The 17,396-nt window shown below is 46.8% G+C and overlaps 1 protein-coding gene across 1 annotated transcript in view; it reads right to left on the bottom strand.

Moving 5' to 3' along the window:
• Nucleotides 1–11,113, bottom strand: part of PARD6G (par-6 family cell polarity regulator gamma) — a 68,104-nt gene extending 56,991 nt beyond the window's left edge. The window contains exon 1 of the mRNA XM_055706062.1: nucleotides 10,805–11,113. Coding sequence (XP_055562037.1) covers nucleotides 10,805–10,876 — 72 coding nt within the window. The 5' untranslated portion in view covers nucleotides 10,877–11,113. The remainder of the gene's footprint in view (nucleotides 1–10,804) is intronic.
• Between the last annotated feature and the right edge of the window lie 6,283 nt (nucleotides 11,114–17,396).

The following is a 17,396-nucleotide window of genomic DNA, read 5'->3' as shown; positions in this document are numbered from 1 at the left end:
CTAGATGGTGGTTCTGCAGAGGAGGAGAGGGAGAAAGGAAGAGTCTCTTCAAAGAGATTTAAGCAGATAATGAGGATGATGGTTTTTTGTTTAAAGGTTAGTATTACTGTAGCAGTAATTTAGCTGATTAATTTACACTGTGCATACACACAGGCAGCAACCATTGTCAGCATGTCTTTTCAGAAGAGGGGGGAAAAAATGCTTCAAGCTCATTCATCATCCCTAACGAGGCCAATAGAGTATTGCAGTAATAACAGGTTTTTCAGTACCACACAGCTTAGAGACCGGGTGCTCTGCATTGTATTCTGCCAGGATTTCAAGATAACATCCTCAACGTATCCTCCAGAAACTACAAATTCTGAGGGCTTTGCACAGGTAGCCAAGATGACTATCTGCTTTTCTAAGCTACAAACAAAGCTCACCTTTAGCATATCCCTCCACAGAAAGACACACAAGGACTGCTGTCTGCCAGCACAATCTCTGCCAGAACAATACTGCATTACACTGTTTGATAAACTAACAGTTTTAATAAGCCGATTAGCTTTCTATAATGAAGTAAATGATTCTGACCTATTTATCTAATCCAAATACCACATGTATTATTGCAGAAGTGAGAGGACAGGAGGGTCCAAGGGAACTTAGAATTTAGTCTAACAGAGCTAATTATGACCGGAAAAAAAACCCTAGAAAGAACTGTATGTTTTGTTTCAAAACGAACAGGCTCTGCCCCAGGATCCTCCAAGTTATCAGCTGGCCACTACACCTGCTGCCTGCAGCTAGATGACAAAATGCACCCAACAAAAGTCTATACATCAAGCAGGAACCCTGAGCAAAAACAGATGCAAAGAAAAATTAATAAAAAAGAAAGAGCACAGTGTTTTGATACAAGTTATGTTAAAGAAGAAAAAAGTCACAGCTAGCTGACCAAAACTTACACAGGCTGACCAAGAGCAATCAACTGGTTTTTTGGGGTTTTTTTCCTGGCTAGGGAGGACAAGGGGTCAGAGGAGAGGAGGGAGCAAGATTGTGAGGTTTGTTTACTTGAAGGGCTGTTATTTTGTGAAATGAAATGGAAGAGTTACTTGCAGAGAGACCAACTTTCATTTTCCTTTAAATGTTAAGTTTCAAAAAGTTTACAGGGTCAAAAATGAAGCCCTATGTTTATGAGGTGCCATCCCTCTAGTTTATTGCTGGCTTTGAGTTCAGGCTATTGTAATAAAAGCAACATTGAGCAATAAACATTAATTACGTTAGCCACCTACTTCTCCCATGAAGTAAAATCAGGAACAGAAAGAAAAGCAAACACTCTCATCCTTGCATAGATTGTAACTCCTGCTTACCTGTGAGACTCTCGAAGTGGGAAAGACCTGGTCAGGGCTGCTTTATCAGTGAGGAGGAGTAGAGAGCCAGAAAGAGGAGGAGGGAAGCCTGACCATAAGTGGTTTTGTGCTGGCTGACTTCATCTGGGACTTCAGAGCTCTGCTGCCACATTCACATCTCTGTTTCTCCGTTCTTTCTTCGCCAGCCATGCCTTCCCTAGATCACCCAGCACTCTCTTGCTCTGCTCCCAATCTCACTGTGGTGTCACTATGGCGGCAAGTTGCCACCAACCAAGCAGATGTTTGCAGCAACAAGTTTTCTCTCCTCCCCTTCAACCCCTTGCCCCAAAGCAGCTGTGTTCCATCCCAATGATCAAGCTGGCGGGAAGCGTGGGAGTCCCCTGCTCACCTTGTTGTTTCTTCCAAGAGACAGTCACAAGAGCAAGACAGCCTCTCATCTATTTGCCCTTCAAAGGAGCCCCATCAGAGACACCATTTCATTACCTTCCCCCCCCCCAACATTTTTCCTGATTGGCATCGTGCCACACTCCTACCCTTCTCCCTTGCATTCTCCCCTTCCACTCCCCCATAAAAACACAGCCATGCTTTAATATCTTCAATTCTTAGAATAGTTTCTCCTCCCAAAGAAATCCATTGGTTCCTCTTTTTCACGCTTCTTGGAAACAATGCTTCATGTCTCTGCTTTTTGTTTTTGTTTGAAAAACAGCAGCTTTGCAACCTTTCCAAACCTCTCCAGCGGTCTGGGAGGCTCTGTCCATGAGAACATTTTTCTCTGTTCTGCATCTACTCAGAAGATAACTTCAGCTTCTCTGTCCCCATCACTCTCAGATCAACCTCCCATGCAGTCTCTTACTGATCACTTCACAGATGCTCAGCTGCCAGCTCAAGGGCAACTTGAAGCTACTTGCCCTTTTCCCTGCTTCACCTACTTTCTTTCATTATTGGGCACAAGACCATTACACTGCCTTCCCCAGCACCTGTAACTTCAGTACCACTCATCATCCAGGCAGTTGCATATATCTACGTATTTATTACCCAGATCTTTTCTGCCCAATATCTTAAATCCATGGACACCATTCAGCTACTCATCTGCACAGCTGGACTTTGCCTTGACTGCTGCCCTATACTTTTCCCTAGCCTTCCTAAACACTGTCTTGTCTCACTACGACCCATTTCTTGGTTGGTGGTAGCTGGTAAAAACAGTTATCCATAAAAGCAGTTTTCCCAGCTTGTTCGTCTGAACTCATCACCACCCTTGTTCCCAGTAGCTCCTCTCCTATCAGGTCACCCACGTAGCTGCTTTCTCCCTACCATCCCTCTCAGTGAGCAATGCCTCCAAGCAGCACCCAGTGCCAGATTTCCTCACTGCTTCACTCTTGATATTTAAACTCACGGTGCTGTCCTCCTTCAAGAAACAGTTGTCACAGCAAAGCCTTTAAAATAAATCTTTGCCTGAAGTGGTTGGTTTACCTTTCCAAACACAAATCTCTTCCTTTTTTCTTCTAGTCCCTTACACCTCTGGGAACAAACCAAAGTCTGTTTGCAAAGGATGAAGACCAAGCTGGTCCTATATTTTCAAAAGAACACTAAGCGCCACATACACCACGGCACCACACAGCTTTAGCACAAATACAACACGAGATGCAAACATACATCCATGGTATGTCACTATCAGCACAAGGGGGAAAGGAACATTTGGTGTCTTGCCACCCAAAGCGACAAAAGACCCCTCCCATCGAAGTCAACACGCCCAACAGCAGCTCAACCTGTGAGCCTAGCGTCCTGCAGAAAGGCAGCTCTGCACCAGTACAGGTCTCTTACAAAGAGATATCTGCACAGTTACAAGGCACCTGTAAGTGTAAGGGCTCTGGTTGGTTGCAAACTTATTTAAGACCCTTTTAGTTTCCACCAAAGGTTTCCCCATGAGCTCAGGGCCAACAACAGCTACAGGGAAGTAATCTGACACATACACCCCACACACATACCCCAGCCAGACCTGATGGGGGACTGGGAACAGCTGTGCAGGGCAGAAGCAGGAGGGATGGCCCCAGGCCACCTGGCTTGGGGCTGGTGCACCACACCCTGCCCCAGACATTTCTGCCTCAATTAACTTCAGGAATTTCCAATGGAAACGGGCCTACCTCTGTACTGGGAGATTGTGCCTTCACTTAGAGGGAGGGAACGTCTCCAAAGGTACGTTTCATCTTTAACTTCTGGCCTGCATTGTAAAGGTAATTAGGGGCAAGCAAGCAATCCTTGGAAGAACATTTCTTGGTTACTAAAAGCTCAGATGAAGTGCACACAAAGTCTCTCACAAAGGGAATGATAAGGGACTACTGAGGAAAGCACTATTAATTGCACCCCCGAAGAATGCCTTGGAGGTGGCTAGTCCTGCAGTCTGCCAGACAGAGCCTCCACAGGTATTTTAACCTCACATAGGAGATGTTCCTTTCTGACTTGGCTGTAAACAACTCTTCAACTTTAAAGAGCACCTCGGAAAATTAAAACGTCCATTGTTCAGTGTCCTTTAGGCCTGTTTCAGTGTGGCAAGACTACATTCAGAAGACTATACTCACTTAAAACAGACTGGCTGGACCAAGTTTTAAGCAGATTAGAAATTCTCAAGTTACTAGGCTAAAAAGGATTACAAAAGTAAAGCTGAGAACCTGGAGGCAGGATCAAGAATAGGAGAGTGTGGCAGGTGCTGAAACACAAGGTAGCAGTCCTAGCCTTCTGGTCAATGCATCGTAAGGACATCCAGGACCATCCAGTTCACACAGCTAGCACCCAAGCCTGTAACAGTATACTAACTTTGGGAACGTTGTCAGAGAAACTATCATCTTTCTGTAACTAGATTTTGACCTTTTTTTTTCCTTGTTATGCAGGACCTGAGACTATAACCTGAGCATCAGAGTGTATCCTCCTCCATCCCATGCTCTGCAAAGCCAAGTAGCTCAGAGCACACGTCCGAGCCTTACCTGTATCTCCCTACAGACACAACTGCTCACACAGTGCCGGAATACAGATCAGAGAAGGTAGTTACACTGTGCTGGTGCTTGTTGCAGCTGTCAACTGAACAGAACTATTGCAAAATACTTGTCTGTGCAACACCTTTGCAGCTGAAGTTTGGCCACATCTACAAAGGGCAGGAAACACGCACAGGACCAACTGTTGTGGCTCAGCTGCTCCATGGTAACTTGCTAAAATGTGGTCACTTTCCCTCAAGTCACCTAACCATTTAAAGACAGACTTAGGTTTACTAGGTATTACCACTTCAGAAAGTCACTCTATTATGAAAAACAAAGATTTGTAATAACAGAGGAACCAGGAGTTCAGTAGATGCTATTTAGCACATAGGAATAAATACTCTACTTGCTCTCTGAAGCCCAGCAAACTGGGAGGGAAAGGAACTGAGGCAAGATTTCTTAAGACACTACCCTTTACAGTCTCTTTCTCTTGACACATTTTGCAACAATCCAGACTGTCTCAAGTTGCTATTGCTGTGGCATACTGTCTTCATTTGAGAGGGGGAAGCACTGCGGTTTTCTGAGTCCATGCCACATTTGGTTTGCATATAATCAAATACATTTTGAAGCTCAAAACCAGAAGTTAAATCAGCTGGTTACAGGCTTTTTCACTGCACTTATTTTAGTTTTATTCTAGGTATGACAAGTATGACCTTAGCTTGGAAGAATCTAAAGTACTGCTTAAAAACTTAAAGCAGACTTAAAAGTCTGGTTTTAAATCCTGTAGTTATAAAAAAAGTGATGCTTTTTGATCAATTTTGAAGTGTGCTACACATGGAAAATGTTTCTTAAAACTTCAGAAGGCCCGTAAGGCTTCAGGATTAGAGTGAAATCAAAGTACAAAAGGCTGGAAAACACAATGTTTAGACCTCTCTCACTTAGTTAACACCAGAGAACCATCAGGCCTTTACAATCTCTTCACAGGGAACTGGTAAAAGCAAGTTTGCTCTTACTGCTATCACTACAGTTAAAATGCTGTTTGATGCTATAATTCATACCTTTCAAACACACAGTGTGTGTACACGTACTGTAATAGCTAAACAGTCATGTGGACGTGTAATACTGCTAAGGTGTCCAAGCAGTATCAGCAACTTTTGCGGGGGGTGGGGGTGGGTAGGATGCAAAAAGGTTTAAAACAGCTATATTTAACAGGCACAAGCACATGCCTCCTAAAAAGAGGAGAACTCACAAGCAGGACAAACCACTCACAAACTGTTTGGATATTACATCAATCTAGTATTTGGGCAGGCTTTCTGAAGCACTGACTCTACACTTGCCCAGACCAAACCACATAATTTTATCTGCTAGTGACTGTAAAAACACAGAGCATAGCTGAACATAAACATATTCTTAGAGGACCGTAACAGTACGATGTCTATACTCTGGACACATCAGAAGATGATTGAAGATTTATTAAAAATCTGTTTGTAGCATCCATCTGAACCCCAACATTTGCTGGAACAAAGTCAAAACAGGATGGGGAAGCAAGGGTGAAAAAAAAGTACGGTTATAGTTAACTACATACATTTATCTTAATGAGTTTGTTTATAGCAGTGGGATGTTAATCACATTATTATTAATTTGTAAAGCAGTTTGTAATGCAAGAAAACATGACATTAATAATAAGGCAGAAATGTCACAGCACTTGAGACAGGTAGCTGTGCTTTTATAATCCTCAGCCATTATCAAAAGTTCCATTGTCTCAGAGGGTTCAACAACCGGTGTCAGTTGATTTTTTTTTTTTCCAAAGGCCTATTTTTCAGGGAACCAGGAGTGCATTTAGCCACTCTGAAAACATGAAATTAAATTCTTACTCATATATACAGCTTGCAGGAAATCATATAGTAGTAGTAGAAAAACAGTTCTCTTCTGCTTTTAAGCCAGAAACATAAAACTCAGTTTCAACGTGGAAAAAAAAAAACCAAACAAAACAAAAAGCCACACCACACTTTCACAAACAATTCAAACAGCTGCCATTTAAAGACCTGAGGCAATCTTATACCTTTACTATTCCGGAATATCCAAATGACTGGAAAAGAAATACACACTCTGGCTGATAACCACCCTCCTATTTGAAAAGCTGTACATACAATTCAAGAAAAAGAAGAAAAAAACACCAGCACACATAAAAAAACCAAACCTCTTTTCACTCCAAGCAGAACAAAAGAAGATTGGCTACATGGAGCTATAACTAAAGAGAAGTCTCACCATTAATGTAGGAATTCCTATTTTTAAAGTGTTTGTTCTTCTGTAGGCTTACACTCATGGGGAAAGAGGCTTGCAACCTCTCTGTAAAGCTAAGGACAGAAAATGAAAAATAGGTTAAGTACCCTGCCTGTGGCCATGAGATCCCAAACAAAACAAACAAAAACGCCTCACACATTGCAGGCACTGGAGCTCTGGGTAAAATGGAGAAGAGGGAGAGAAAGGGTCATCTGGAAACCTTTTCAGAGATTAGAGGCAATTTCTTCAGAGGGGACAGATAGTTGTCACCGGACAATGGGGGGAAAGGAGCCAGTGAGTACTAGACACATGAGAATACACAGTTGTTTTAAGCCAGCAAGATAACGTGTTTTCAGATACTGTCTAAAAGGGCCGAAACATTAATCCTGAGCTACACAGACAACACCTAGATAAGAACTGAGTTTCTCATTTATTCTGTCATGAAAGACAGAAGAGGAGGGATAAGGTGTAATTACAATTCAATTATTATTTTCCTACAACATGTGCCAATTCCTAAGCAGGTTTCTCTTTATCCTTCCGCTTTCCTATCTAGCAATAACCTTTAAGTGTTTTGATTGTAAGACCAGCTCTCAGGGGAGGAGACAGAGGAAGGGAGGAAGCACGGAGCCTGAAGGAAGAGGACTTCTTAAAGCAGAAGACTATAGCAATTTCCATCACTGCCATGTCTCAAAACAAAGGTGTTTGCTGCAACACACGGATCCAAGAGGCTTCTGCAGCACCCTACAGTCACCCAGAGAAAAAGCAGCCTGATGTACACCAAGAGGTATTACACAGCGCCACAAAGCTCATCCTTCTGCAAAGACATCGTAGCCAGAGAACATATCACTGTGACCATTCCCACTGAGTACTCATAAGGCATTAAAATATCCACAGACACAAGCGTCAGGAGCTGAAGCATGCTTCTGGGCCATGTTCCGAGCAGGGCTGATGGGTCAGGTTAGGTCCAGGGAAGGTACAGGCTAGTTCAGACCCGCTGAAACCTGATCATCCACAAGTAAAGTGGGATACCACCTGCAGGTTTTGGCCCTTCGGCACAAGAAGGATGTTGAAAAACTGGAGCGAGGGCAGCCACCAAGATGCCCCCCCTACCTTTTTTTTTTTTAAAAAATAATCCTCTGACACACATTGGGAATCTTAAAACTGAAGTACTTGGGGATTGCCAGAGAAGTCTTACCCAGCATGGTACCAAGCATCTAACAAACTCCCCTCTTCCAGTAATCAAGGGCACAAACCAACTTTCAAGAAGTTTCTTTCAGAGAAAAGGCAAGAAACTGAGGAAATCCAGGACAATCTTGGTCACTTTTCACAGCAGCCATTTCTGAATCATGATTAATGCGACACACCAGCTGGATAAATGTTTATCCTTAAGGAAGAAACAACCCGATTATAGTAACAGAAGCAGGCATATCAAAACCCCAACATTTGCAGCCTATCACTCATCCGACTCCCCACAGCTATTTTTTCCAGAGCTCCTTTACATCCAACTCGATCTTCAGAGAAAAGCTACTTCACGCTGTTCTGTAGAAGCGGCGCGCTCTCACACCCAGATCCTCTGCTGAAAGGGATTCCACCTACCCACGGCCCGCCACTTCCCCAGCCTTTGAAAATCCACCCGAGAATCCCTTGATCCCCAGCCAGCAGCATGCCCTGGCACAGAAGCTGAGCTGCACCCACCCCCGCTCACCTGGCAGCCTGCGCTCGCAGGCGATAGCTGCAAAATCATGAGTTCTTAGACTCAACTTTCGAGTTCTCAGGCAAGTCCAGACAGGGCAGGCCTCATACTTACAAAACACAAGACACTAAACGCTTAAAAGGCTGACTACATACGGCTACCAAAAGCAGCATTATTGAATCTTGTTTCCCCAGCCTTACTCAATAAAAGAATAAAACCAATCTGTATTTCTAGAGGATTGCAGCACGACAAACCAGTGATCCACTGGGACAAGACAGCACCATAACCAACCCCGAAAGATTACCATGTTTTAGCAAGAAGTGTAAGGTCTTCATACAGCACTTTGCCAAGTACCATTACCCAGAGCTTTTCACTGGGTCTACCTCTAACTGCTGAAGAGGAACTCCGTTTGAGAGAGAACCTACGAGCTTTACAGGCAAAAGAAAACCATGTTGCGATGTCAGTACCAACCTCCCATTTGCCAACAACCTGCAACATAAACAATCTAGATGTTATCGCACATAACTCATGCTAACAGTATAACCCCACCAGCACCAAGAAATGCAGCAGTACAGCCTCCGCTGACCCATGCTGCACACTAATGGATCACCACTGGGTGTAGGCCCTCAGCAGGATATTTTTGAATTTAGCCTCTATTTAAAGCTTCCTTCCAATGAGGTACAGCCCTCTAAGGCAACTTCTGGGCCATCAGCAGTGACAACCCTGAGCTACAGAAGACCTCCAGTAAACCCCTCCCACGCACACAAGTTTATTTTCCTTTTCTTCAGCAATCCACAGTCATTCGTACACTTACAGCCTCCCTAAAGCACTCTGCATCTACACAGGATCCACTTACAGGATTCCTGCAGTTGTAAAGGAGGCTATGAGGTGTTAATTATAAGGTTGCTTTTTAATTGTTAATAGAAGAAACTCAAGTTATGTTAATATTAAAGTATTAAAGAGAGAGTAAACTTCAAAAAAATTCCTTATCTGTGGTCAAGATTTTAGTTCGAAGCTCATGCAATGCATGGGGTATAACTCACCGAGTACAAAACAGGATCTCCTGGAGCATTTGGGGGCCACATTGTGGGTGGGCTACACCTTAGAACCAGTACAAACTGAATCAAAACTTCCCAGCAATGGAAGCAGGATGGAACTTTCCAGGCCAACTGAGCCCCTTCAAGTGGCAACAGCAGGTTAGAAAATAAGGGCCTGAACCTACATTTCAGGTGCCATGTTTGGAAGCAAATGGAAAGTCCCTGGGACAAAAAGTAGTTCTCCCACTGAAGCCACCCCACCATCCTCCCCGGTCTATGTGCTGCTCAAGGCTGTTTGATCTGAATACAAACATTAACAGCAGCAAGGGACAAATATGGGGAGCACCGATGACAAAGTCCCGAAGATACTGCCTTTGATACCATCTCAGCAGGTGATGGGGGCTGCGCACAATTCCAGGACATGCTAATATTACTCCATGCTCTTTTCAACTTACACACTGCCTACGCCTTTTTGGTTACACATATATAAAACACAGGCTTCCAGGGAAATTCCTCAGTTTTGCTTAAACGCTACTTCTTCTTGCTTGTAGAGATGGCAGGCAGGATTCTGATGTGCCGGTTCAACCGAGAGCCTCTTGAAGAAAGCTCGGCACGACCAGCCGATCCGTTTTGAGGAGCCGAGCTCCGGCGGAGCTGCTGCTGCACAGGGCAGCCCTGCAGACGCAACCCCTACTCCAGCGACAGGAGCGTGCAAAAGCCGGCTGGCTGATGGCGGGGGCCGGCATCCCCAGGTAACCCCTGGAAAAGCCGCCGCAGGAGGGTGAGGCTGCCCGCAGGCCCCGCTCCGGCTTCCCCGGCCCGGACCTACAGCGGGATTTCGGAGCTGCCCGCACCGGCGGGGGCATGCGGCCCTTCTCCCTCCTCGGCCCCGGCTTCTCTCACCACCCGAGCCGGGGCACCCCAGCCACCACCCGGGAGCCGGCCGAAGCACCCCGCGGCTGCGGGGGGCAGGAGCACCCCGGGGGCGGCACCACCTCCGCGCTCCCGCCCGCCCCACCGGCGCCCCCGGGCCGAGCCCCCGCCTTCCCGGTAGGCGAGGCGACCGGCGCTTTCCGAGCTGCCCCAGAAAGTTAACGCCGAAGTCCCCGAAGCGAAACAAAAGATCGAGCGGGAGCGGCGGCCGCGGGGCCCCGGCGCCCGCCCGCCCCAGCCCCGGCGCCGCGCCGGGAGCGGACGGGGAAGGGTCGCGCCGCCGCTGCCTCATGCCGGGCAGGGGCGGCTCGCCGGGGGCGAGGCCGGGAGCTGCGCCCGGAGCGGTGGTCCCGCCTCTCCGCGAGCTGCCGCCAGCCCGTCACCGCTCTCTGGGCTGCGGCTGGGGCACGGCTCCGGCAGCACCGGGCAGGGAGCGGCGGGGCTGGGGGGGTACGGGGGGACTCCATTCATTTTCGGGAGAGCGGCCGGGAGCGGGCCGGGCAGGGGCGCACCGGCCCGCCGCCGGTCGAGGCCGCGCCGCGCTCTCCTCACCTTACTCTTCACTTCCACCGCGCTGCACTCCAGATACCGCAGAGTCTGAGATTTGTTGAAACTCCGGTTCATCTTCCCGGCCGCGCTGCCTTCCCCGCCCGCGCCGCCGCCGCCGCCGTCTCCCGCCCGCCGCGGGCCGCGCGCCCCCGGGCCGCCCCCGCGAGCCGATCGCCCCGCGCGCGGCAGGCGGCACGCGGCGCCCCGCTACCGCCCCGCTCCGCTCCGGCCACTTTGTCCCGGCGCGCCAATGAGAGCGGCCGCTCCGCTGGGCTCGCGCTCCAGCTCCCGACAGCCGCGCACCCGCGACTCGCGGCGGGCGCCTGGGCCGGCAGGCCACGCCCCCGGCCACGCCCACCCCACCGCTCGGCCCGGCCACGCCCCGCACGGCGGCGCCCCGCCCCTCGGCGGCCGCGGGGCTGGCCACGAGTGTGCGGGGCCGCGGCGGAGCTGCTGCGCGGCGGGACGTGCCGCGGGGCCGGCGCCCGGCGCCGTTAAACCAGCGCGGCGGTGGGACCGGCGCGGAGCCGGCGCGCCCCGCCGAGAGCGGGCGGTGGCCGGGGCTGCTTTAACCCGTGGCCCCCGAGGGCGGGCGGTGGCGCGGGTCGAGGTGAGGTCGCTTCGCCCCAGGGCGGTGCGAGGCCCCGGCGCCCGGCGAGCCCATCCACCTGCCCGGTTTCGCGGGCCGTGAGCGTCGCTGCCGGCATCGTGTACGGTGCAGAAGGTGCCCCCCAAGCAGCCGCTGGACTGTGGTGCAGCCGGGGACCCCCCAGCGCAGGGGTGCTTGGAGGTGCCCGCTGTGTGCCACGGGGACCCCATCGAACCTTCCAGGTGGTGCTGATCAGGCGTCGGGATCAGAACGGTGCTGCCAGTCATTAATTTGAGACCACAGATCACCAGGTTCGGGAGGGGAGTTTCCACCACTCCCTCCTTGAAATAAACCCGTGGACTGCCTCCCTCTGCTAGCAGCCTTTATTAATTAGGTAGGTTATTAATTTGAGAATCTCGGAGGAACTTACTTCTTTCCATCTACTGCCAAGGACCTTTGTAATTCTAACAGACCTTTTCCCTTCAGTCAATTTCTTTTAGTCATTGAGAGCCTTAGACACTGGTGTTTTTTCCTACACAGTCCTGCCCAAAACAGCAGTCGTGATGTAAAGAAGCCGAGGACAAGGCACAGACCTGTGCAACCAGTTTTCTACTGCTCGACATATCCCAGGATCATCTGCCCGTCTAAGGAAGGAGCATGAAGTCCTAGCAGATGTAACAAATCACCCATCGCTCCTTCTCCAGACCCACCGGGCAGGTGTCAACAGCAGCGACAGGGACTACCCACGAATTCAGGGGCTAAAAAATGACCAAAAAAGGAGTTGACTTTTCATGTGACTCCAAGTAGGAGGATCAAACCATATGCCCCAGCTACAAACCAGTTCCAGCTTATTGGAAAATCGATCTGAAATGAACATTTGCCACCTGTTCTGGGCTTGCACTGTATTTGGAAAGCTTACTGTAAGTCAAACTGGAAAAATGAAGTCGAGAGAGCTGAGAAAGGAAGTGTTGTATGAACTTGATCTTTTCCTCTTTTTATCTTAGTAGGAGCAGTGCAGCAGCTTCACTTTCCTGCTGTGATGGCCAAGGCCAAGCTGTGGAGATACAGGGTGCCAAGGGGCTGAACATCCCTTTTGGGATGTTTCCATTGGAAGAGGGACCTTGAAATCCGACAGCTGGATTCGTGTGATTAGTGGTTCAACATCTGGAGCAACAAGGCCGGTTCACTGGAATGAAGCTGATCAGTAGCTGAAGGACCAGTCTAGCCATGTTAACCTCCAGTAGGGGTATTACTCACATCACTGGGAGCATTAGCAGGGACTTAAAGTCCCTGGGATATTATCCCAGCCCACCTGTCCACCAGCTGAGCCTTGGAAAGGGACCCTGCTGTCTGCATTACCTCCTGGCTCAGGAAAGAGCCCCTGGAGTGCTCTTACATGTTTCAGACACATGGTGATGTGGTTGAATTCAGAATCACAACCACAGAGAAAGAAAGATCTGTATTAACTTTTGTTTCTAATTTTTACTTTGTTCATTTTTTTCTAAGAAAAAGTAAGTTCTCAACAGTTGGCAGTCAATAAGCAATTTAATTTTAGTGTTTAAATTTGATGCTACTTGTGTTTGTGATGTTCATTTGAGAAATACAGATTAAACTCATTTGTCTTATTTTTTTATTTCATTTTCCTTCAGGGACTGCATATGCTTCATTACCATCTCTTTTATATTAATGAAGACTCTTCAGACTAATAATGCCTACCAAGCTGTGTGTAACCAGAATGGGAATTAAATGAAAATGAACAAAAAAATATATATTTTGTGGTGAGATAAAAGCTGGTAAACCATGCTGGATTCATAAAGAATAAAGTTACATTTTTCGCAGCTTAAGACAGGTTGATTTACCAGCAGGGCTATGGGGGCTTCCACTCCCCCTTCCCTGTCAGCAGTTTCTACCACCACGTGAATACACAATCCTCTTCTCTACCCGGTCTTTGAAGCTAACAGGTGCATTGAGCACACAAATTAGTCTTATCTGGGGAGTGGAGCTAATGTTGTTTCTGTTTCTTTTGTCCTACAAGAATTCAGAAGTGGTAGAACACTACCTCTCCTTATTTTTTATTTTTTTTTCATTATTCACCCATAAGAAGAGCTGCTCTTCTGCTGTTCCATTCCTGCCCGCCTTTTCAGCGTTGCATTAAACACCACAGTAAACAAGGTGAATGCGCTAAGACAAGGAAATATACTCCCAAGAGGCTATTGCTAGCAAAGGTTCTTTTAAAAAATGCTTCAACAAAATCTGGTTTCTGCTGCTTTTTCTCAGCTGATCTGTTTCCCTCTTAAAAAAATCCCATCAGTAAACCCGAAAAAGTATTTCAGTTATTTTTGCTCAGGTTTTAATATATGCTGCCATGATTTCAAACATAATGATGGACTCGATAATCTTAAAGGTCTTTTCCAACCTAAACAATTCCATGATTCTATGAACAGACCTTTAAGATAAAAGTGTTTTACTTAAAAGAAATCCAATGTGAGTTAAATATCCATTATTTTGTAAATTAATATAAACAGTTTTTACCCACTCTGATCCTAACCTCATTGATGAGGCCGAAACAGGCACATGCATGGGCAGAGGGTCACAATATGAAAAACCAGCTGTATAATTAGTAGGAGAATACAATAGTATTATGTAAGTTTATTAAATAACATTCTTTATTAATATTATTTAAGAACTTATTAAAAGTGAATGTTTCTCAATAAAGCTATACTGAAATCCAATTCAGTCCACTTTTGTAAATTCGCGAAGATACGCTTTTTTTTTTCCATTTCCAAATTACTTGCAGGTTTAATCCCTTTCCTCCAGAGCAGAGCTGAGACATGATTAAGACAGCCTGAGAAAACTCCTTTTCTTGCCTTCTCTCCCCCTGCCCGTGCTGCGCTGTAATGAGCAGTGGCTTCAGCTCCATATACCAGCAGGAACCAAAACACTGTGTGCTCCCAGGCTGCCCCAGCCCCAGGTTGCACCAGGCACTGCAGCCCCTACCAGCTGTTTTCCTCCTCAAACTCAGTCACAAACATGGTTTCAATTTAACTGCCTTTGCTCAGGCACCTTTCAGGGTGTTTTTTTTCTCATCGCTTGCCAAGGACACTGCATTCCTTTGACAATTTCTATAAATCTTCATCTGTTTTAGTAATCCGTAGTTAGTTTACCCTGTTTCTGACCTGCAGAGCTTTTAAATCACCGTTTCTTCCCACGTGCCCGTCTCTTAGCCCTTCCTTGCACCCTTGTCCCTGGCTGCAATCAGGGCACGGGGGCACATTTGCTCTCGCCCAGCCACATAGCCTCTTCCTACATGCAGCACTGCACCAAATACCCTAATTTCTGGCCCTAAACCAAGCAGGGATGCCACAGCCCAGGGGCTCCAACAGACCATCTAAAAATATTCAGATACTCCTGTTTTCAAACCTTTTTATTTGCTAGACAAATAAAAGTTGCTGCAACGTGTCTAACTCGCACTCCTGTAATGGTGTTTTTCAGCATGCGAGGGGCTTCCCTCTGACTAGCTGCATGGCTCGTTAGTATTAGCAAGCCATCTACATGCTCTGAGAGGTGAAAAAATACCCCAGACTCGCATCCAAGGATTTATTCTCCTCCGCTCCTTCCTGTGTTGAAGTTGCAAGAGTTACAAATAGCAAGTCCTAAGGGCTTGGAGGAACCGCTGCAATGACAGGCTGGTTTTGGTTTCTTTAAATGTAAAACAAAATGAAGCATAGCACAGGGGAGAGAAGAGGGGGAATGACAACTATTGTTTTGCTTGTAGCAAGCAGTGTCCTGCCACAGCGAGGATGGTTTCTACTTCATCAAGCGCAGGGGACAATGCCAGAGAACATCAATTGCCTCAGTGCAGGAGCCCATCTAGAGAGGAGGAAGAAGAATAATGCCACCAGCCACAACAGTAATGGATGCTCCCAGACAGGAAACCAGCTGCTTCAGTGATTTTCCATTGTCTCGTCCCTCGTGGTGGTGAAATGTCTTCTTTTTCTTTCAAGCACTTTCGCCTTCAGGCCGTCAAGAAATGTATGTGCATTTAATAGGAAAAAGACTGAAGAGAGACCCAGGAGAGATGGCTGTTTGTTCTCAAGGGGTGGGGAAACCTGATGCTGCTTTTCTACCAGGGTGCTGAAGCATCAAGGAGACCTCTTGCATGACTTTAGTAAAAAATACTCCAAGAGGAAAGGCCAGAGCTGTAGCTGAGGGAACAGCATCTGCTGAGATGCTCTGCGGAGCTCACAAGCAAGCATGGAGACAGGCATTTGTTATTGTAGCTCCCAGAATTTTTCCAGAGAACTGCTCTGTGCTATCAACATCCTTTTCCCCTTTTGTTTCTCCAGAATTCTACTCCCCACCCCACTGCTGGGCTTTGCCGTCACCATTTGGCGGCTGGCCATGTGCCCAGAGGTCTCAGGATGGCGTGTGTGGCAGCTCTGCCCAAAAGCAGCGGGGAAAACCATGCTCACCTTCCCTCTCTGACCAGGCGTGCATGCTCAGAAAGGCCAGATGAAGCACCAGGGGTGAGAATTTGGCGGTGAAGGATTTCAGGATCACTGTATTTTAGAGCTCAGTTTTCTTCTGGTTTGAAACAGTGCCAGGAAGGGAGCAGCACGAGTGCTGCTGACGTGCTGGGGGGAGTGGGCAGAGGTCCCCAGGCCATCTGCACGCAGGTACCCTGGCTTCAGCAGATCAGATCAATGTGCTCTTGTGTCAGCCAAAAATTTGCCCCTCTGGCTTAATTGGTGGATATATAAGCAGCTACATATGGACATGTATGTGTACAAATAATCCAGGAACCAAAGCTGTTGGGATACCACGGTCCCAGCAGCCAAACTCTAAGCATCACCAGGTAGGGAATAGGGTGGGTTATCAGACCAATTGTCCTCTTTCCAAATTACACATAAATTGGAGTTAAAAACAATAGTACTTCACAAGGATGGCAAAGATGAGTTTGATTGGCAGAGGTGAGTTTGGGGATGAGAGGAGGGAGGAGAGATGATTATGCTTCTTATTCTGCCCCCAAAGTATGCTCTAGTTATATGAATCTTCAGGATAAGACATTGCCTACAAAATATAGAAACACTCAAACTGTATTTGTTCTGCACACGTATTTGTTGAACTTAATGATTTTTTTTCCTCCCTTTCAATTGCTTTGATTCTTGCTTTCCCATTTTAACTAAAGAGAAAAACATGAAAAAGCAGTAACGTTTCCCAGATGTCATTCATTTCCGCAGAGAAATAGATCTCATCCTCCACTAGTTGTCCAGAAGTAGGTCCTTCTACTTCCACATAAGGTAAAAATATTGTTTACAATGTGATTTCTTGCCATGGACCTGTGGAATCAACACAGATTTTACATGTGGTAGCTCATACACCTCACATAGCACAGCAAGGTTTCCCTGTCTGCTGCATGCTTTTATGGCTTGATTGTAAGTGTAACAGGGATTAATTTAAAAAAAAAAAAAAAAAAAAAGTCGGGAGAAGAAAAAGGGAGAAAGCAGGGGTTCTAGCAAAGACAATTTTACTTGTTGGTAGTATGGGTTTGGGACATTCAGGGGCTGCTCAAGAAGCACTGAGTTAATTTTTTGAAAGCTCTTTAAGCCTCTAGATGAAAGTGGCTGTGCAAGTAGCAGCTTCTTATGATGTTAGAATGGCAAATACTTTTAAAATATAATTGATTTAAAGGCAGCACGGCTGATCACAGGCCTGGGGTGTGGGAGCATCTGCCTGGTTCTCTTCCCGCAAGAGAAAGCTGTGCTTTACTTTGTCCCTTTATTGTTGGTTCTTACTTCTGCAGTAAGGTGAAGCATAATTGTAAATTGGCAAGTGTACAGTACATCTTCTAATTAGACCAATGCTATCAAATAAGTTATGCAGCTCATGGTATCTTTGTCTTCCCAAGCACCTTTTCTGTGTGAAACTGTGAATGGGCTATTGAAGCACATGCTATGACACTGGAGAAACTTTTCTGCAGTAGTTACCAAATTTGCTAATGGAGTT

This window comes from Falco cherrug, chromosome 3 (assembly GCF_023634085.1).
Source record: "Falco cherrug isolate bFalChe1 chromosome 3, bFalChe1.pri, whole genome shotgun sequence".
Taxonomy (NCBI): domain Eukaryota; kingdom Metazoa; phylum Chordata; class Aves; order Falconiformes; family Falconidae; genus Falco; species Falco cherrug.
This window is presented reverse-complemented; position numbering and strand designations above follow the sequence as displayed.